We start from the raw sequence: 22,632 nt of genomic DNA, 5'->3' as shown, positions 1-22,632 counted from the left end.
CAATCCTCATGACCCAATATTTTAAAATAATTTTGGCATAAGCATATGCACAAAGCAATATAATTCTGCTTTATTCCTTGTGGTTTCATCTAAATGCTACCCTTTGCAATCCCATTCATTCCCTCTGAATTTCTGCCTCTAAAATTTCCTTAGAGTTTCTGTAATTTAGTCATTTCCAGAAAAATCTGAGGCTCAATCAGTAAATTTTAGGCACTCTTCATTTTGGAGGACTGGATTCCAACTTAGATCAGCAAATCTTTTCAAAACAAAGCCATATCAACATATAGACATTTAGTCCACACTTATCTAGAAGAGTTGTATACTATAGGAAATACTGTCAAGAATGCAACAAAAACATGAGGCAGTTCTTATATGCTCAAAGGAGCAAATATTACATAATTAGTGTGAAAGCATGCGACAAGTTCATAATAATTAATACATAACAAAACAATATATTGGTGTTAAATTGCTAGTATTTACAGACATGCATAAGAAAACTATAGACAGTGAAGAAAAACAGGTCTTTGGATGGAAGATATCACTGGATGGCAGATATGAAGATTAGACTAGCAATGCAGGCAAAAGGGTCTATTTATCCTGTAATCCTAGAAAAATCACCAAGGTTTTAAAGCAGCAGAACATAGAGAGAGCAGTATTTAAGGAATGCATATTTTTGTAAAAAATAAAGAATATATGAATATGAGATAAGTAATCAGGTGACCTAAGAGAATAACTAGGATGTGGGACATAGCAACGGTTTTACAAAGAACTAAGTGGAACCTGGTGATTGTCTGGTTTGAGTATCCATCTTGTTACAGAAAGGAGGCAGACAGAAAATGAGATTAAAGGGTAAACCAGGAGAGGGAACAAATCAAAACTGCTAGCTAAAAATAGGGGAACAATAACCCAGCAGAAGTATCTGCACTGGGCACAGGGTTTTGGAACAAAGAGAAAAGAACTACACAGATGATAGACGGTAGGAGGAAAATAAGAGGTTAAAGACTGAATCTGGAGAAATGGCTCATGAAAGACCACAAGAAATAAGCAGAATGAAGGATATTAATGAAACTCAACCTATAAGTCAGGAAAGAAAGTACAGAATTCATCTAAACAGTTTTCTGCAAAGAGGTCTCTGAAATTGACATAAGTCTAGTCTCAGCGACCCCTTGAGTAATCTAACACACAGGACACATCTTTCATCTTTACTTACTGACTGACCATACCAGTCACTCAGTAGACAAATGCTTATAGTTTTGGTAACACTGATGTAAACATAATCATAGATTATGACTTCAGAATATTATAATATGCTTCTTTATGGGAGAGATTATAATCAGTTTATGTCCCCCACAGTGACCCTCACTAGGCTGCCATACTACCATAGCTCTAGTAATCTTTTAGGAGTAATTTAACCTGATCGCAACTGCCCTAGTGACTGCTGTGCTGAATTCAAGAAGATACAGATTTTAGAGTACATGAGCCGTGTTAGGCAATGTGTGCTAGAACTTCATCACCAAAACAGGTAACTAGAAAAGGGCAAGATGGCCATAAATTTCAGTATGTGGTCATGTGGTAAAACTCAACTTCAGCCCTGCACAAATCTGAGCAACAATGGTGCTCATGCCCTTTGCATATGTGTGGCAGGACTAGGAAGTAATTCCAGCTCCTGTTTAGGAGTCAGGATGCATAAATCCTTCTTACATAAATGTCAGTAAGTTTGGTTATAGGGAGAAAATTGCAGATTGCATTTACTGAGTTCTTTTTCTAGGCTATTATGCTTACTAAATTCAGCCATCTCTGGGACTCTATGATGTTATTCAACCTCCCCAATTTCCCCCATAGCCTTAGGTTTACCGCTAAGCTTTAGACTGCAGTTGCTAAGATAAATTTTTAGCCTAACTGAAAGTTAAACCTGAAAATGCATTTCTAACCCCAAATAGGAAGAGTCAATTAAGGAAGAGCCCCACATGGACAGCACTAGCACTGAAAAGACCTGGCATCAGGGAAAAGCTCCTGAAGGAAAGAGCTGCAAGACAGAGACAGTCTTCTCCTAAAGGATTAAAGACCAAACAGACAAAGGAATGCAGAGGATCTGCTCAATGCCTCACACTTCTAACTTCCCTTAACAGAAGTGTATTAAGTGTTAGTGCTTCAAAATGGCATTGTTCTAGAAGAGTTCTCTGTGGGTCTTTTATTATTTTTAACAGCTTTGCTGAAATAATTTACACTTCATAAAGTCTACGTTTCAGAAATGAGAAACTCTCAGTTCATCACCCACCTTCTAGCTACACTTCATTAAACAAATTCACCCAGAAAATAAAAGAGTCATTTCTTAAATCCTTAGTAATGTAGCACATCATCTTGACCCTCTGATAATATTCCCTAGTAACTCAGCTTGTATCAGTGGAAAGAACATCTTGACAAAATTCCGTCTATTAAAATTCAAACTATAAAACCAATGATTTTTAGTACTATATTTCAAAAGTGGGCTGGAGCAATAGCACAGCGGTAGGGCATTTGCCTTGCACGCGGCCAGCCCGGCTGAGCTGGGTTTGATTCCTCTGCCCTTCTCAGAGAGTCCAGCAAGCTACCAAGAGTATCTCGCCCGCATGGCAAAGCCTGGCAAGCTCCCCGTGACGTATTCGATATGCCAAACACAGTAACAATAAGTCTCAAAATGGAGACGTTACTGGGCCTGCTCAAGCAAATCGATAAATAACGGGAGGACAGTGATTTCAAAAGCAGCTGACTGAAAATATCATTATAGGTCCTTATATGACCATTTTGTAGAATCTCTTTTAGGAGACAAATTTTAATTACTGCATCTAAAGTGGAAACCACAAATTCTTAAAAACTACTCCTTCCCCAGTTTCTTCTCAACTATTTTTTTATTCATTTTTTACCAGGTGGCATACCTTTTGGGGGATATTGGGGCCTACACAGAGCTTTTATTTTTAACTGAATGATAATATGAGTATTTAAGCAGGTTTTCCCTTCAAAATGAAAGTACAAACATTAACTTACATGCTCTCACAGAATCTGTTCAGGGTGCTGGGCTTCTCCTGGTTACGTCTCTGTCGAAACCAGTGTTGAATACTGCGAACATCCCAATCCAGCTGCTTGGACAGGCCTTCCAATCTCTTCTCATCAGGATGCTACAAAACAACACAACAGGAAAACCATGTTCATCTTCACCAGAAATAGATCTGACCTTATCTATATTTCAAGAACTTTTTCCTATTTTTTTACTATCAAGAGATGTCTATTTTTCCCACTGGGAACCCTTGACTTTCCAGGGGTAACATGATTTTATGTCAACCACTTAGGACAAAAAAATTATTCACTATGAAACAACATTTAAAAATATGCATCATGAGGAGGGCAGGAGGGCAACTGGGGACATTGGTCACAGGAAATAGACACGGTGAAGGGATGGGTGTTGAACACTGTATGACTGAAACTCAACCATGAGCAACTTTGTAACTGTGTATCTCATGATTTAACAAATAAAAAATAATTTAGAAAAAGAAAAACATGGATCTTGCTCTAATACTTATACTCTTTATTAGGAACAAAGATTTGAAGAAAAAGCTAACTGGCAGAGTCAACACTCTAACAGTCTTCTAAAGGAAAGGGGCTGCATAAAGGTGAATTTTTTAAAGATCTCATTCAAATGTTTCATCTCTTTGGAAGAAAAATGTTATACTCCACTATCATATATCAAGGTAAAGTGGGACAGAAAAATCACATAGAATAATCCCAAATACCTTGCTTCAGAGTCTCCTGCCCCCAAGCCTGGCTGTCCTCACCGGGGCCCTTTCGGGGGAGGGCGGTTGAATCCCCCGTCCTCTACACCCGAGCAGAGCCCCAGCAGCCAAAGACCTCCAGAACTAGTCACAGCCATGCTGAGGCCACTCTCCACACGTCCAGACAAGCCTCATGCATGAAGAAACAGGCAGAGGAACCCAGGCATGTGGGTCCCAGGGCTGAGATCTCCAAGCCTGCTCGGATTGGGACTGGGCCTTCTCCACCCAGATCCCCCATCTTCCAGTAGGTTGGCGTCACACCCACCAGCTGCCACAGGTGCCAGATTGGTCCCATCAATGGCCAAGACACAGAGACCATAAAACCCAGCTCCTGGAAGTGCACGGCTGCAAATGCGGCCATGCGACATCTTATTATCTTGTTTTTCCTTTGGAGAACCCGGCAGGCTACCGAAAGTATCCTGCCCTCATGGCAGAGTCTGGCAAACTTCCTGTATCGTACTCAATATGCCAAATACCAGTAACAATGATGGATCTCATTCTCCTAACCCTGAAAGAGCATTGAATATGGCTCTTTTAAAATCTCAGGGCTGGGAAGGAGACGTTACTGGTGCCTACTTGAGGCAATCAACAAACAACAGGATGATCGTGATCGTGATCGTGACCTTGCTTCAGCTCAGAGCACCAATTCCACTGCATACTGTCTTTTCCTCTTCCACCTTTCCTTGTTCTTCACACGTCTTATATTCCTTTTTCTGTTTATTCACATTAACCATATCCCCATCAAACATTTTACAAAGACTATGTGTTATTTCAAGATGTAAACTGGAAGTAGAGAGACTCTATCTATGCTTGCCATCTGATGCTATTCTGTCAACCAACAGGTAAAATTTTAAGTTCCACTGACTTTTCTAAACTTCAGTTTCCTCATAGTGAGTGAAAATGGAGGTAGGGAGGTTAATTTATACACCTAAGTGGAATTGGATGAAGATGAAATACTTAAAAAGTATGTAAAAATCATCCCAAAAATTCATTATTTTTCAAATTTATTATTTTTCTACCCCTCCTCTCCTTTCAATGAGTAAGTACTCTTTAGAGAGTATCCTGATAACACTGCATGAAAATGACCAGACATAAACTAAGTTGAATTGGTTCTATTCCTTTATTTATTTTTTCCTGTAATATTAATGTGATATTAAGAAGCAAACAGAGCTAGAGATATTATTTTTCATTACCAACCTTTAATAACCAAAAATGAGGTGTGTATGTGGTGGGGGTGAGGGCTTAAAAGGTCAAGTCAGACTTATGAGCTTTCAAGGTATAACAGTGGAATGCCACTTTTTTAAAGCACCTCAAACAACTCAAGATGTCAGACACAAAAGAAATGGAATAAATGATCTGTGTAATGACTGAAGATACAAAAAAGTAGTGAACTTGTATCTGTATTAGTTATTGCCAACTTTCAATGAAGTATATAGTCAGAATTTTTTTAGTATAAAGTTACAATATATTGTAATAAATAGATTTCTTCAGTCTTTCTAAATTAAAAATTAAGAAAGAGAGAGGACCAGAGTGATAGTAAAGCAGGTCGGGCTCTTGCATGCAGGCCAACCAAGGTTCAATTTCTAGTACCATAAATGGTTCCATGAGCCAGCCAGGTCACACAGTCACAGTATGGTCCAAAACACAAAAAAACAAAAACACTTTGTAAGGAGAAAATTCACAGCCTAAAATATATCTTGGATATACCTTTTTTTGCTCGAGCGGGTCCAGTAACATCTCCATTGGAGACTTTGTTGTTACTGTGTTTGGCATATCGAATACGTCACGGGGAGCTTGCCAGGCCTTTCACAAGGGCTGGAGCGATAGCACAGTGCACGCAGCCAACATGACCAACCCGAGTTTGATTCCTCCACCTCTCTCGGAGAGCCTGGCAAGCTACCAAGAGTATCTTACCCACACGGCAAAGCCTGGCAAGCTCCCCGTGACATATTCAATATGCCAAACACAGTAACAAGTCTCACGATGGAGATGTTACTGGGCCCGCTCGAGCAAATTAATCAATAATGGGAGGACCATGATACTTTCACAAAAGAGAGTATTCACTTGCAAAAACCTCATTGACAAATTATGGTAACAGACATTTCAGTATATTTTTCCAGTATGATACATTTAAATTAGCACCTCAATATAGTCATTCTATTCTTGAGAAAACCAACTTTATGTATGTATTTTAAAAACAATTATATTTCCTTTTATAAAAATCCTTTAATGTCTGCCAGCCAACTTTTCTTGATATTTTTTTGTGTGTGTATCTACAGAATATTTGTTTTTGAACCACACCTGCAGTAATAAGGTTTTACTCCTAGCCCTGTGCTCAGGAATCACTCCTGGCAGTGTAGGGGACCATGTGTGGTACTGGAAATTGGACCAGAATTGGCCTCATAATGCAAGCTTGACCCTCCAATTAGTAAAACTATCTCTAAGATCCCAGAACATCTTCACTTACTAAGATGATTGATGTTACAGACAAGGGCCAGAGAGACAGTACATTGGGTAGAGCGTCTGTCTTGCACACAGCCAACCCAGGTTACACTCCCAGCATTCCATATGGTCCCCTGAGCCCTGCAAGACTTATTCCTTTGCACAGAGCCAGGAGTAACCCTTGGGCATCACCAGTGTGGCCCCTAAACTAACAAATAAACAACACAAATAAAAAGCTACAAACATGTAGCATACTTTCTACCAATGGTTAATTTGCATATTAAAATTAGCTTGTGGTATTTTCCTTGTTTGTTCTTTTCTTGCACAAGTATTTTAACATCTGACTTCATTGATATTTTGTTATAGAACCCGAATTTGGGGTCATAAGCAGAAAATCCTTTTCAAACATTAAAGAAATCTTCTCACAATCACAGTTTCTGCATTATGATTTTTCTTTTTATATTCAAGTTAATACATTAGGAATATACCTTGAAATACAGTATAAAGCATAAGTCTAATTTTATTTGTAGATTATTAGCCAAATAACTCAATCCCACTATTCACTTTTTTCCTCATAAGAAATAGAATTAAACTTCTCTGGTTTTATTATTCATGTGTTATATTACAGAGTTAAGTTTCTCAGAAAATCTTATTTTCTATCTGCACATTAGAATTTCTTGTCTAGGGTGGTAATATTATATACAACTGGCTGAGATGGGGAAGAAATTTTAAGTTTGCCACTCATAGGAAAATATGACTGTGCAGTTACAGAAAAGTTTTACAACCATAACATTCTGTTATTTCCTGAAATAACTGTTTGCTCAAACAAGGATCAGCAGCTGTTTCAGTCTGTCCTTTAATATGTCAACATTGATCACCTCCTTTTCCATCTTTAATCACTTCCCATCTTTGATCAGATTTTTCTTCTAAGCTCAAAAACAAAGCCCAGAAGTCTGGTATGATTCTACCAAGTTAATGAGTTACAAATGCTGGATACCCAAAGTGAAAGCAATAAGGTTTAAGACCCTGTTAAAACAGATAAAATGACAAAATAACTGATAAAAAAAAACTCAAGTTTTATTATATGATCATTATAATGTCACTGCATTATAAAAATCACACCCAGCCATGTCACAACAGCTTACAATTACTGTAACAACTCCCACAAGGGACCAAATATGGTTAGAAACTGAGTGGATCATAGGTTCTAAGAAAGTACCACCATAAAAACTCACCTGTCTTTGAAATTTCATATACATTCCACCTCATTCACTCATTCTTTTATTTATTTATTGGGCTGGAGCAATAGCACAGCGGGTAGGGCTGTGAGATACACAGTCACAAGGTTGTTCATGATATATTTCAGTCATATAATTCATTCTATTTCTATTCCAATATGACCTAGAAACTGTTGTGGAAACAGTGCTACTCCCTTTGGCATATTAACACGCTCGGATAATTGGGGTACACACTCTTGCTTTTAATAAACCATTTTCTGTATTTTCCTAATCTTATTTGCTTCTGAATTCTTTTCTGTGATGAGATGAAGAACCTGGGTTTCCAGGCAAGGCTAAGAGCTTTGGACCTAACCATGCTTTTCCTACAACAGTTTCAGAATATGCAAAATGGTCAAACAAGAAAATGATTTGGTACTTTTAATGAAATTATATTGTTTTTTAATTAACACAGGGTGGATTTTGTCTGATTTACCTAATTGATCTTTTTTGTGCCTCTTCATATACTTTGCATATTTTTGCACTTATTCCTGTGATATCAATTGTGTTTGCCTATTGTAAATAATGTACTTTCCTGTATATCCAAATACTACTTTATCTAAGTATGTAATACGTATATATTTGTTCCATTATTAATATTATGCAAATGGTTCTTATTAGTAATGAATATTTCACTTGATATCCTTAATTGTCTAGATATTTGCGTACTGAAATGTAAGCTCTCTAAACAAAGAAAATCTTACTATTTTTTACATGTCCTTATAATACAGTAGGGACTCAATAAATAACTCATAATTCATAGAAATAGCTTTTTATCCTTCTATTTTCTTCCCATTACCTATTTGCTAATACTTATGAAGATTAGTACTATATAAAACAGAGGTGGAACAAGCATTCAGATTTTAATAAGAATCTGCTTCTAAATGAGTAACAAGTCAGATAAAGGATGGATAATTGAAAGACTTCAGCATCCATAAAAATGAACATGTGTAAGCAATTTTCTACTTAGTATGATATGACACACCGAATGAAAAAAACCAATGATTATAGGAATAGGATATAAATAAATGACATTAGTATTAAGAATATGTCATTTTTCACGTTTTGCTGAAAAATGTTAAATTCCCAGCAGGTGCACAAAATAGCAAAGTTCTGTGCAAACCATTCTTGTCATGTACACTATTACTTTTTAAAAATAGATCATGAAATAGAGAAGGGAACACCAAATAAAGGTGTTGGGAGGATCCTCCCAGGATGGGAGAAGCATGCTGAAAGTAGACTATAGACTAAACATGATTGTCACCCATTGCCTCTTTTGCAAACCACAACACCCAATAAGAGAGAAAGAACAAGGGGGAATGCCCTGCCACAGAGGCAGGGTGGGATGGGGGGATTGGGGGGTGAGAGCGATACTGCGAACTGTGGTGGTGGGAAATGGGCACTGGTGGAGGGATGGGTATTTGTTCATTGTATAATTGAAACCCAAGCACAAAAATGTGTAGGTGCAACTGTACCTCATGATGTCTCACTATTAAAAATTTTTTAAAAAATGGATCATGAAATAGTAATTTTATGATATGCCTTATTTTGCCTTCATTCTTCGATGATATTTTTGTTGCTAATACAGCTCACCAATAACAGACCTTTTGGGAATTGGAAGGAGCAATTTGAGTCACACTGGGTGACGGTGCTCAGCAGCTACTCCTATCTCTGTGTACATGGTTTATTCCAAGTGGTACTCAGGAGAGCAGATGATATGCTGCTGCAGACACTGAAACATAGTCAGCTGCATGCAAGACAAGCAGCTTACCCCCTTCACTTTCTAGCCCCTTTAATAAACTTCTTTTTTTCTTTAGTACTTTGAAGATTGTGTTTTATTGATTTATGCTTTGCATGGGTAATATTAAAATTATGTTTTCTGGGACCATTGAGATAGTGCAGAAGTTAAGGCTATTACCGTGCAACTTCCAAGTCCGGGTTCAAATCCAAACACCACATATGGTTCACTGAGTACTGCCAAGAGTCACTTTTGAGTACAGAGCCAGAAACAGCCACTGTGAACAGTCCCATGTGATCCAAATTCCCACTTTGCACTTTGCACTTTGCACCCCTGTGCCCTAAGTATACTTTCTGAGAGACATGAAGTGTAGCTCAGCAGTAAAACACTCCTGGCCTACTTTGTACAAATCTGTGAAAATGTACAAATCTGTGAATTTGGGGGTGGATTCAACAAAATGTTAACAGAATGGATCTACTGGGCAGTATGTAACTCTTTACTGTATTACAACTTATATATACTTATAAGTATATGCCTATATATTGTATAAGTTATACTTACACGTGGGCTGGAGTGATAGCACAACGGGTAGGCGTTTGCCTTGCACACAGTCGACACAGGTTCGATTCCTCCATCCCTCTCAGAGAGCTCGGCAAGCTACCAAGAGTATCCCACCCTCACGGCAAAGCCTGGCAAGGTACCCGTGATGTATTCAATATGCCAAAAATAGTAACAACAGTCTCACAATGAAGACATTACTGGTGCCTGCTCGAGCAAATCGAACAATGGGAGGACAGTGCTACAGTGCTATCATATAAATGGAATATGATATACTATGATAGACTATAAAATCCAGATCCCGGACGAGAACAGTGCAGTCTTCTGCCCCCGCGCCTGGGTGTTCCTTCCCGAGGCCCCTTGGAGGGGAGCGGGTTGAGCTTTCCTCCCCGCCCCGACCAGGGCTCCGGCAGCCGAAGACCTCCAGGACCAGCCACCACCATGCTGAGACCACTCTCCGCACACATGAAGGTACTGGCAGAGGGACAAAGCCACGCGGGTTCCGGGGCCGAGACCTCCAAGCCTACTCGAATTGGAGTCGAGCATCTTCCACCCAGATCCTCCAAATTCCAGTAGGCGGGGGTCACACCCACCACCTGGCCCCCTGGCGCCGTGTAATCCCATCAGCGGCCAAGACTCAGAGACATGATATACTGTATGAATAAAATGATACATTATATGAATAAAACTTTTAAGGCAACAGAAAGAAATCCTTGCATTCCTAGCGTAAATTTCTTCAATGTGTGTTATATTCTTTTTCTAATTTTTATTGGAAGTTTTTGTTAGTAAGCACACAGTCATTTTTGAACCATACCCAACTGTGCTCAAGGCACAGTTACCCCTGCTCTACACTCAGGAATCACTACTGGCAATCACCTGACGAACCCGGATCAGCTGCATGTAAAACAAGCACCTATCAATCAGCTGTACTATCACTGCATCCTCAAGTCTTAGATTTTTTTGTGAATCTTTGGTCTTTGTCAAAGTTTGGCATTATTATTTTATTTCTGCAATATAAGAAAATTTAGGATTATTTTTGTTTTGTTTTAATTCACACCTGGGGGTGCTCAGGAATTACTCCTGGTGGACTGGAGCAATAGCACAGCGGTAGGCATTTGCCTTGCGCGCAGCAGGCCCGGTCAAGCCAGGTTCAATTCCTCCGCCCCTCTCTGAGAGCCCAGCAAGCTACAGAGAGTATCTTGCCTACATGGCAAAGCCTGGCAAGCTACCCGTGACGTATTCAGTATGCCAAGCACAGTAACAAGTCTCACAATGGAGACGTTACTGGGCCCGCTCAAGCAAATCAATGAACAACGGGAGGACAGTGCTACAGTGCTATAGTGTTCAGGGGTCACTTAGGGGATCATGTGTGGTAATGGATCAAACTGGGGTCAGCTGCATGCAAGGCAAGCATCGTTTGCCCTGCATTATCATTTCAACCTCTTCAAAATAGTCTTGTTGTTTGGGGGAGGAAGGGTCAGTTTGGATCACACCCAGCAGTGTTCTAGCCTTCTCTTGATCCTATGCTCATTGTTGAATCCTGGTGCTATTCAAAGACTCTGTGTGCTCTGTATGGAACTGGGGATTTGAACCAGGCTTGACCACTTGTAAGACAAGCACCTTACTTCTTACTCTTGAGTCCATCAATATAGCTTAAAATGTTAGAATTACCTGTTCTTTAAGAATGTATTAGAATTTGACTCTGAGAACATCTGAGCACAGCACATTTTTGTATGTTAACTCTGAATCTGATATTTATAAGCACATACATCAAATTAATTATATTTAATAATATCACTGTATCACTGTCATCCCGTTGTTCATCAATTTACTTGAGTGGGTGCCAGTAACGACTCTATTTGTTCCAGTCCTGAGATTTTAGCAGCCTCTCCTTACTCATCTTTCCCAACTATTAGAGGCTCTTTCAGGGTCAGGGAAATGATATCTGTTATTGTTACTGATTTTGGCATATTGAATACGCCACAGGGAGCTTCCCAGGCTCTGTCATGTGGGCGGGATACTCTCCGAAGTTTGCCGGGCTCTTCGAGAGACATATGTGTGTGTGTGTGTGTGTGTGTGTGTGTGTGTGTCTATGATTTGTTGCCTACTGTCTGAACGCCATCAAATATGGCGTGGTACTTATGGAAAATTGGTAGGAAGTGTCTTATGATGTGTCGCGAAAGCAGCTGCGCATCCGGAAAGTGGCCCAGAGCATGGTGGTGTTTGGGTAGTGGAGGTCGGCTGCCAGGGCTGGGGTTCCTTATAATTTTATATAATTACAGTTCATTGAAGTTTTTAATTTTTCTTTGCAAAGGTGAAAAAATATCTTTCATTTTTCTTTTTACATCTGTGATATTATTAATTTTTATGTTGGAAATTTGTGCCTTATTTTTTTCTTGATTGGGCTAGCTGACATAGAACTATTACATATAACATTGAAATTTTATACACAAGGTGACTTTGGGAATAATTTTCAGTTCAATAGTTTTGATAACTCACCCTCTGGACAGCAAGATGGCGGCCGCCTCGGAGCTTTTTGGAAAGCCAGGTATGAGCCGGTCATGAAGAGGCGACTGAAACCTCATGGGAAGTGGGGAGTTCCCAGCTCATCCTTCACGCCCTACCGAGGTCACGAGTTGCTTCCCCTCCCCCCCCAGCAGCTCTCTGGCACAGCCATGGCTCTAGAGTCACAGAAACCAATCTTATAATTATCTGACTCTCAGCAGAAATACTTCCAGGCTTAGTAAGTAAAATATCAGAAATCCAAAATCACGTGGCCGCAGCAGCAGCAGCGCAACATCATTTGGTTCTTGTAACCAGCTGTAGAAAACAAATTATTTCGCAATGCCTTTTCAGCGGGTCTGATTTTGGGGTGTAAACTCTAAATAATAATGGTGCATATTTTGTCGAAACAATGAATCTAATCAAAGTAGATAGAGTGTTAACTAGAATTCATCTGCCTCACAGGCATTGGGAGGGTTGGGAGGGGGGTATATTGGGGCTCTTGGTGGTGAAAAATAAGTACTGGTGAAGAGAAATGTGTTTGATGATTGCATGACCGAGACTTAAACCTGAAAGCTTTGTAACCTTTCCCACAGTGATTCAATAAATAAATAAATAAATTTAAAAATAATAGTTTTGATAACTCTACTTCTGCTTTTATCTTTATTAATTTCTTCTTGATTACCTTCACTTATGTTTCTTTTTTCAATGTGTGAGTGGTTATTATATTTTTCATATATGAGTTTTCATCAGAACATTGCTTAGGCATTTGAATAAAGCTTGTATCATCACTGTTTTCTAACGTTTCTGAAATTCTGTTTTTATTCAAGTGATTAAGAAAGCAAGAGGCTTTGTTTTATGAGACTTTTGTTTCTAATTTCTACTAATGTGTTACTAATGCTTGCCTAGTTTTAAATTTTCTTGGTTTGGGATGTAATAAAATACAAAGATTTATAAATATTTAAAAAGCACTTGAAATGGATATATACAATCTATCTTTAGAATACAGGGGTTCTAAATCTGCTATTTAGATTTTCTTTATCTTATAATTTCTATGTTCTGCCATACTTTGCTTACTCAATGTCATAAACTGGGGTAAATTAAAATTTCTTTCTTTTATCATTCTTTATGAAGTCTATTTCTCTACTATATTTAACACATATATTTTCATAAGTATTTCTTGTGAATTGTGTCTTCATAACTTTCTTGTGAATTTCTTCTTCAAGTAATAAAAATCCAAGGTTTTGTTTCAATCAGCTCCTTTAGTGAATGCCATCTTTCTATAAAATAGAGGCCCTACTTGGGCAAGAGCAATAGTACAGCTGGTAGGGCACTTGCCTTGCAGATGATCAACCCAGATTTGATTCCTGGCACCACATAGGCTCTCCTGAGCACAGAGCTAATTCTAAGGCCTGAAGACCGCCAGGTCTGACCCCCTCAGACAAATAACCAACAACACAACAAAAATCCTCTCTTCTCTTTACTATTTATATTGTATCCTTTGCTATATTTTTTGATCCAAGGAATAAATGTATTTTAAAAGATAAATATAGACGTTACACTACACTTTTCAAAAAGCATTTTTTTTTGTATCACACCCAACTATGCACAGGGGTTACTCCTGGTTCTTGCACTCAGGAATTACTCCTGGCGGTGCTCAGGGGACCATATGGGATGCTGGGAATCGAACCCAGATCAGCCATGTGCAAGGCAAACACCCTATCCACTGTGCTATTGCTCCAGTCCCACAAAAAGCAGATCCTCTTATAAAATAAACACAGACAAACAGCAGCTGAGGAAAACCATGGTGAGCTCTGAAATAAAATGCAGAAAACCTGTAGAAACACACAGATGATGGAAGAAAATCTGAAAATTTACTATGAGAACTATGCAATAGGTTCAAGAGAAACAATATAATCACTATCAGGGTCCCTGAGGAATAAGAAGGCGAGTTCAAAGAATGTGTAGGGGGAGATCTTCCCACAATTGAACAGTACATGCATCTAGGTTCAGGAGGTTCAAAGGATTCCAACCCAAACAGATCCAAGTAGAAAAATTCTAAGACACATTGTAATCAGAATGACAAAAGTCAAGCAGAGACAGAATGCTAAAAGCAGCAAGAACAAAGAAACTTTTACTCAAAGGGAATCTGAGTGAGATAGCAGATCTCTCTACAGTCCAGAAGAGAATGGTGGGACATAGAACTCAATGAAATTAACATCTCACAAAAATACTCTATCCAGGCAGATAATCATTTAGATTTAAAGGAATGATACAAAATTTCATGGGCAGGCAACAGTTTTGGAACTTCATAACCTTGGATCCAGTTTTACAAAAACCATTAGTCTTCAAAAGACAAACTTTACAAAGATGCATAACTTCTACAAAATGATGATAATCAATTCCTTCTTATTACTGTCTTTTGGGCCACACCTAGGTGTATTCAGGGATCATTCTTGGTGGGTTCAGGGGACTGTTGGTAATGCCAGGGAACAAATCCAGATCAGTTACATGCAAGACAAACAGATTGCCACTGTAGTATCTTTTCCAGTCACCCCAACATTCATTTCAACATTATCACCCAATGTCAATAGGCTGAACTCATCAATTAAGAGACACAGCATAGCAGGATGGATCAGAAAACTGAACACAACTTTCTGCTACCTATAAGAGACATACCTAGAGTCAGGGTAAACGCAGGCTGGAAGTCAATAGCTGAAAAATAATCTTGCAGGCAAATGGTTCTCTTTAAAAGGCTGGAGTGTTTCCAGAGAGACAGTATAGCAAGTAAGGCATTGCTTTGTACCCAAAATGACTGTGATTTGGTCCCTCACACCACAAATAAGTCTCCTGAGGCCAATTAGTAGTGACACTTGAACAAAGAGCCTGCCCTGGAGACAGCAGGGGGATTCGCAAAATAACAAAAGTTTTTTTTAAAAAAATGGGGGGCTAGGGAGGTAGAACAGTGGTTAAGGCACTGGCCTTTCATGGAGTAATCCTTCACCCAAATATGGTTCTCCAGGTCACTTCAGGAGTGGGAGCCAAAATTCTCCCAGGTGTGATCTCAAAACAAACATAAAGGCAAGGTTGTGATAGTTTTAGCAGACAAAAAAGAATGTTTAAATTTAAAAGGGTATATGGGACTGGGATGGTCATTTCCTAATGATCGGGGTCTCAAAACATTATGAAAAAGTCACACTCCTAATCAAATATGCACGAAAAGATAGACTTCAAATATTTCAAATGATTGCTAATAGATGTGATACTGACAGAAACAACTTTAACATTCCTCTATCATTGCTGGCTAGATAAACTAGACAACTATCTCCACAAGAAGAACTGGCCTTGAAAGAAGAAATGGAAGAGATGGCTTTGAAAGAAGAAATGGGTATAGGAGACATTAATTATAGGGTTCTTACCCCTCAAAAAGTATACATTCTCTTTCAGTGTACATAGGGCGTTCTTTAATATGGCCCACAAACTTGGTCACAAAAGACATCCCCATAAAATCAAGAAGACAGAAAGCACATCAAATATTTCACACCACGATGCTTTGAAAATGGAAATTAACCACAAATGGGAATAATAATAATAAAAAAGCTCAAACACTTGGAAATTATAAACAACTAACACAGAATAATCAGTGGGACAAAGAGAAATCATGGAAGAAATCAAAAGATTTCTTGGACACAAATAAAAATGAACACATTAGTTACCAAAACATATGGGACACAAGAAAAGCAGTGTTAGGAGGGGAGTTCACAGGAATGCAAGTTAGGACAAAGAAAGGGCCCAAATAAACAATCTAATAGCACAGCTTAAGCAGCTAGAAAAAGAACAGCAAAGGGAACCCAAAGCAAGCAAAAGGAAGGAAATAATAAAAACCTAGGCTAAAAAACAATAAAATGGAAACTAGAAAAAAATTTCAAAAGATCAACAAAAACTGATTTTAAGAAAGAACAAACAATAAAACCATTAGTGTGACCCACAATGAGATAAAGCAGAGAGAAAGCTCAAACAAACCAAACAACAGTGAAAAGGGAGATAATCAAAAAACGTACAAACTGAAATTCAAAAGATCACTATAAAAACATTTATGCCAGAAAACAGGAGAATCTAAAAGAAATGAGTTTCTTTTACTCTGAGAACATTGCAAAGCTGAATCAAGAGGAAACAGAGTACATGAACAGAGAGATAACTATCACTGAAATTAAAATAGCAATCAAAAGTTTCTCTAAAAATAAAAGCTCAGGTCCAGATGAACTTACTAGCAAGTTTTTACAAATCTTTAAGGAAAACTGACTTCAAATCCTTTTCTGATTTTCCAGAAAGTAAAAAAATAAATGAAGAAAGAAAGAAAGAAAAGAAAAGAAAAAAAGAAATCCTCTCAAACAGTTTCTATGAGGCAAATATCCTGATATCAAATGCAGACAGAAACATTATTTTAAAAAAGAACTATAAATCTATAGATCTATAGTTCATTCCTGATGAACACAGATGCAACAATCCTAAAAGAAATATTGAGGATTCAAACCTATAGCAAACCAAATCCAATCATATTTCAAAAGGTCACACACCATGATCAAGTAGGATTTATCCCAGGGTAAAAAGGATAGTGTATAATAAATAATACAAAATATATTATTTCAGTTCTGCTCTGGGCCAGGGATTGGGATTCAGTATGGAAATATCTGAAATTTGGTGGTGGGAAGGTGTAATGGTGGTGGAATTGGTGTTTGAATATTAAAAGTAATTAAATATTGTGAATATTTGCTGGCCCTCTCAGAGAGCCCAGCAAGCTACTGAGAGTATCCCGCCCACACGGCGGAGCCTGGCAAGCTACCTATAGCATATTCGCTATGCCAAGAACAGTAACATAATGTGTCTCATTCCCCTGACCCTGAAAGAGCCCTCAATACGCCATTGGGCTACACTATCATGTGATAGGGACAAATGGAGATGTTACGGGCGCCCGCTCAAGCAAATCAATGAACAACGGGATGACAAGTGACAAGTGACAATTAAATATTGTGAACTACTTTATAAAATTTTTAAAAATTTAAAAGGATAGTATTAATATATGCAAGTCCATCAGCAATGCACCATATCAATACCAGGAAATGTACAAATCATATAATCATATCAATAAACACAGAGAAAACACTTGAGAAGATGCAATATCCAGTTAAGATTTTTTTAAGGAAAACCTCTCAATAAAATGGGAATAGAAAGAACTTTCCTCAAGATAGTCAAAGCCAATTACCTCAGTGAACATCATACTCATTCAGGAAAAAACTGGAAGTGATCCTTCAAAGATAGGGCAAATGACAAGATTGCCCAATCTCACCACTGCTATATTTCTATTTATTTTTTATTGCATCACTGAGACACAGAAAGCTTTCATGATAGAGTTTCAGTCATACGATAATTGAACATCCCTCCCTGCTCCCGTATACATTTTCTCCCGCCACCCCCACTCCATCCCAACCTCTGCCTATATGGCAGACAATTTCCTTCTTAATCTGCCTCTACTTTGGGGCATTATGGTTTGCAATACAGATACTGAGAGGTCATCATGTTTGGTCCTTTATCCACTTTCAGCATACATCTCCCATCCTGAGCAATCCCTCCGACCATCATTGACTTAGTGGTTCCTTCTCTATCCCAGCTTCCTTCTCCCCAAGCTCACAAGGCAAGCTTCTAACTATAGAGCAATCTTCCTGGCACTTGTCTCTATTGTCCTTGTGTGTTAGTCTCATATTATGTTATTTCATATTTCACAAATGAGTGCAGTCATTCTGTCTGTACCTCTCTTTCTGACTCATTTCACTTAGCATGATACTCTTCATATCCATCCACTTATAAGCAACTTTCACGACTTCATCTTTCTTAACAGCTGTATAGTATTCCATTGTGTAGATGTAGCAAAGTTTCTTTTACCAGTCGTCTGTTCTTGGCCACTCCTGTTATTTCCAGATTCTGGCTATTGTGAACAGTGCTGCAATGAACATACAGGTGCAGGTATCATTTCTGCTGTGTTCTTTGCACCCCCAGGATATATTCCCAGAAATGTATTCCTTGGTCATATGGAAGCTCAATTTCTAAATTTTTGAGGAATGCCAATATTGCTCTCAAGAAAGGCTGGACCAGTCAGCATTCCCACCAACAAAGAGAGTCCTTCTCTCCCAAAATCCGCACTATCAATGGTTGTTCTTCTTGATTTTGATATGTGCCAGTTTCTGTCGTGTGAGATGATATCTCATTATTGTTTTGTTTTGCATCTCCCTGATGATTACCAATGTAGAGCATTTTTTCATATGCCTTTTGGCCCTTTGTATTTATTTTTTGAGAAAGTTTCTGTTCACTTCTTCACCCCAATTTTTGATGGGGTTTTTTTCTTGTATCGTTCAACTAATGTCTTGTATATCCTGGATATTAACCCTTTATTTGATGAGTATTGGGTAAATAATTTTTCCCATTCAGTGGGATCACTGTATTTTGGTCACTGTTTCTTTTGAGATGCAGAATCTTCTTAGTTTAATGTGTCCCATATATTTATGTTTGTTTCCACTTGCTTGGTCAGTGAGGTTTCATCCTTAAAGATGCCTTTAGCTTTAATATCATGAAGGATTCTGCCTACATTTTCATTCCTTCCTGAATCTTATAGATTCAGATATGATATTGAGATTTTTAATCCACTTTTATCTAACTTTTGTGCCTGGCACAGACAGAGGTCTGAGTTGTTTTTTGTTGTTGTTTGTTTTGTTTTGTTTTGCAAGCAGCTCTTTTCCCAGCAGCACTTGTTGAAGAGGCTTTCCTTGATCCACTTCACACTTTTTGCTCCTTTATTAAAGATTAAGTGATCATAGATTTGAGAGTCTGTGACAGAATATTCAACTCTGTTTCATTGGTCTGAGGGTATATTTCTATTCCAATACCATGCTGTTTTAATTACTATGGTTTTGTAGTACAGTTTGAAGTTGGGGAAGGTGATGCTACCTATCTTCTTTTTCCCAAGGATTACTTTAGCTATTTATGGAGGTTTACTGTTACACATGAATTTCAGAAGTGTTTTGTCTATTTCTTTGAAGAATGTCATGGGTATCCGCATAGGGGCGACATTGAATCTGTGTAATGCTTGGGGAGTATTACCATTTTGACAATGTTAATCTTCCCTATCCATGAGCAGGGGATGTGTCATCATTTCCTAGTGTCCTCTTTTATTTCGTGAAGTAGTATTTTGAGCCTGACAAGATACCAAGAGTATCTTGCCCACACGGCAAAGCCTGGCAAACTACCCCTGACATATTCGATATGCCAAACACAGTAACAAGTGTCACGATGGAGACGTTACTGGGCTGGCTCGAGCAAATCAATGAACAATGGGAGGATAGTGACAGTGACAGTATTTTGTAATTTTCTTTGTATACGTACTTCACCTCTTTAGTTAAGCTGATACTGAGGTATTTGATTTTCTGAGGCACTGTGAATGGGATTTTTTAAAAATATCTCTTTCTGTAGCAAAGACAGCATCTTCAACAAATGGTGTTCATGAAAGTGGTCAGTTACGTGTATAAAAAAAGAGTCTCACGCATGAAGGAACCGACATAGGACCCAGGTATGCAGGACCCGTGGCTGAGATCTCCAAGCCTGCTCGGATCGGGACTGGGCCTCCTCCACCCAGGTCTCCGATTTTCCAGTAGCTTAGCAGCCACACCACACACATAAAAAAGACAAAGTAATGCAATTTTCTTTTGTGTAGACAGATCTAGAGAACATCATGTTGAGTGAAGTTAGGAGAGGGATAGATATAGAATGATCTCTCTTCATGTGTAGGATATGAAGAAATATAGTAAGGATCTGAAAAATGTCCAAGGCAACAAATTCTGAGAACTGGCCTACAGAAGTGAGCTTAGATTATCTCTATGTTGGCGACTGGGGACAGGAAGATGGAGGGTGATACTGGGACAATGGTGACGGGAAACATGGCACTGTGGAGTGTGCACAGCCTGAGCATTATAATCATGATATCCCAACAGGAGCTGTATTGCAAGTGAAGGTGCCTAAAATAAAAATTATTTTGAAAAGAAAACCTCCACAATTTTAAGAAAAATTCACTGAATTGTATTTTTCATTATTCTATTTTGCTTTATCCTTACAAGTTTTCTTATACATTGATTATTGATCTGCTTGATTTATTACTAAAGTATTCTTTGTTTTTTTTCCATAGACTTCAGTTTTTCTTTCTTTCTCATGTTTCTCACTGAGCTTTCTGGACTGTCTTCTGTTTTCCACATTCTTTTCCATTTTCATCATTTCTGTGGTGGTTTACTTCTCCTGAACCCCTGTCACTATACTTCATATTACCAACTACTATTTTTTGTTCTGATATTCATTTTTTGTGGTATTCATGGTTATCACTTCACTATCTTTTGATTTTATGGTAATCTAATGATCACATGTTGATCTGTGGCCCTATTTTCTTTCCCAACTACAATTTATTTAAAAAATAAACACAAATTGTATTATGTATTTATTTTTATTTATAAAATGAATCCCATCAATGGCCAAGACCAAGATTATAAAACCCAGCTCCCGGAAGCGCACAGCCACAAATGCGGCCGCGTGACATCTTATTATCGCATTCTTACTTTGGACAACCTGGCAGGCTACCGAATGTATCCTGCCCGCACGGCAGAGTCTGGCAAACTCCCCGTGGCATACTCAATATGCCAAATGCCAGTAACAATAATGGGTCTTATTCTCCTAATCCTGAAAGAGCATTTCACAGGGCTAGGAGGAAGGAGATGTTACTGTAACCTGCTCAAGGCAATCGACAAACAACAGGTTGATCGTGATCGTGATAAAATGAATGGTTTACAAAGTTTTTCATGATGATCTGTTACATGCATTCAGTATTCAGTATTCAACACCAATCCCACCACCACTGTCACCTTCCCTCCACCATTGTCTCCATTTTCCCAACCACCCCTCAAGCCATTCCCATATCAGACCTACGTTAATTTATTTTATATTGCTTGTTACCACTAAATGACCAGTAAAAGAAAATTTGTGAAAACTGTTGTAACTCACGTGGGACATTAAGTCCTTGTCTGAAGTTTTACAGAGCAGTTGTTGCTATTTAAGTCTTCTATGTTAATGTTTTTGTTAGTTGAGCTTTGTTAGCTACTATGCTAGATTCCCACCCAATTTAATATGCTAACAGCTATACTCAAGAAAATCCAAAATATTTAACTGGGTAGTGAGCTTACACGGCAGCAATGGTGGGACATGGATGAGGGTTCTGGGGCTTCTGGAAGTACAAGAAGTTGGGAAAGGCTGCCTGACTCCAATAAGACCTGAAGTTTTCAGTCAAAAAACCTGTGTACTGAAATTTACGGCAGATTGGCATCTCTATAGAGCCCAGTCCTTAGATGGTGGACTCTGGTTGGAGGCATGGTGGCAGCTGTTGGGATGTGAATGTGGGTGCCGGGGTTTTGTTTGGGTAGGAACTTGGCCCACCCCCATCACAAAATCTCCATGAAGGTCTCAGCTCAGACCAGTGTATCTGAGAAATTTTGTAGCCAATTGATCTCTTACCAGATTTAATTATGAATCTCTAGAATAGGGCCAGTAGATGAGCTTATGTGGCGGTGACAGTGGGACGTGGTAATGGGACGTGGATGTGGCTGCCTGGGCTTCCGGAAGTATGAGGAGGTGGTGAGAGGTCACCCATCCCAACTCAAAGAAGGGTGACCTCATTTTCTGATGCAATTTCTGTTGATAAGTGTTGGTACACTTTTTTACTTATCTTTGATGCTGTCTAAGTTCCATATTGCTCATGGTTAAGGGAGATGAATTTTCTCCATCACCTCCTGGTAGTATGGGAAGCAGGGAGGAAGTGCTCTGACAGTTGAGCTACTGTGGAGCTTTACTGCTTCCTAAAAATATGCCCACCATCCAGTTACAAGTGCCTCCTTCACCTCTCCCCAAAGAATGAAACTGAATTCAGATACATATCTGCCCAGTGATGCAAGCAGAGAGCTTTCACCTTGCTCACCTTCGGGAGTCGAGTTTTGCTGCTTCACCAAGGCAATAAAGCTTGCCTCCGCTCAGCCCTCCACACACACCTCACACTTTTCACATCCTCCTACTTGGTTTCTGCCCAGTTGTTGTTTTCTTGGCCTTTCTTTACATATGTTTTGAGACTTACATATTATAACTCCTAATTTGCCAAAAATTAAGTTTGTGATTTTCCTTCTTTTATGTGTGTCTATACTTTTTTAAAAGTTATTCTTTCTCCAGGTTTTAT

General features: G+C 38.7%; 1 protein-coding gene across 1 annotated transcript in view; it reads right to left on the bottom strand.

Annotated features, from left to right (window-relative positions):
- Positions 1-22,632, bottom strand: part of CERS6 (ceramide synthase 6) — a 350,871-nt gene that overhangs the window by 222,541 nt on the left and 105,698 nt on the right. Inside the window, exon 3 of the mRNA XM_056110252.1 lies at positions 3,025-3,155. Within this exon, the coding sequence (XP_055966227.1) occupies positions 3,025-3,155 (131 nt within the window). The remainder of the gene's footprint in view (positions 1-3,024; positions 3,156-22,632) is intronic.

The sequence above is a fragment of the Sorex fumeus genome, unplaced genomic scaffold, assembly GCF_029834395.1.
Source record: "Sorex fumeus unplaced genomic scaffold, SorFum_2.1 ptg000009l, whole genome shotgun sequence".
NCBI classification, from domain to species: Eukaryota; Metazoa; Chordata; class Mammalia; order Eulipotyphla; family Soricidae; genus Sorex; species Sorex fumeus.
Note: the sequence above shows the minus strand (reverse complement) of the source record. Positions and strands in the feature narration are given on the sequence as shown.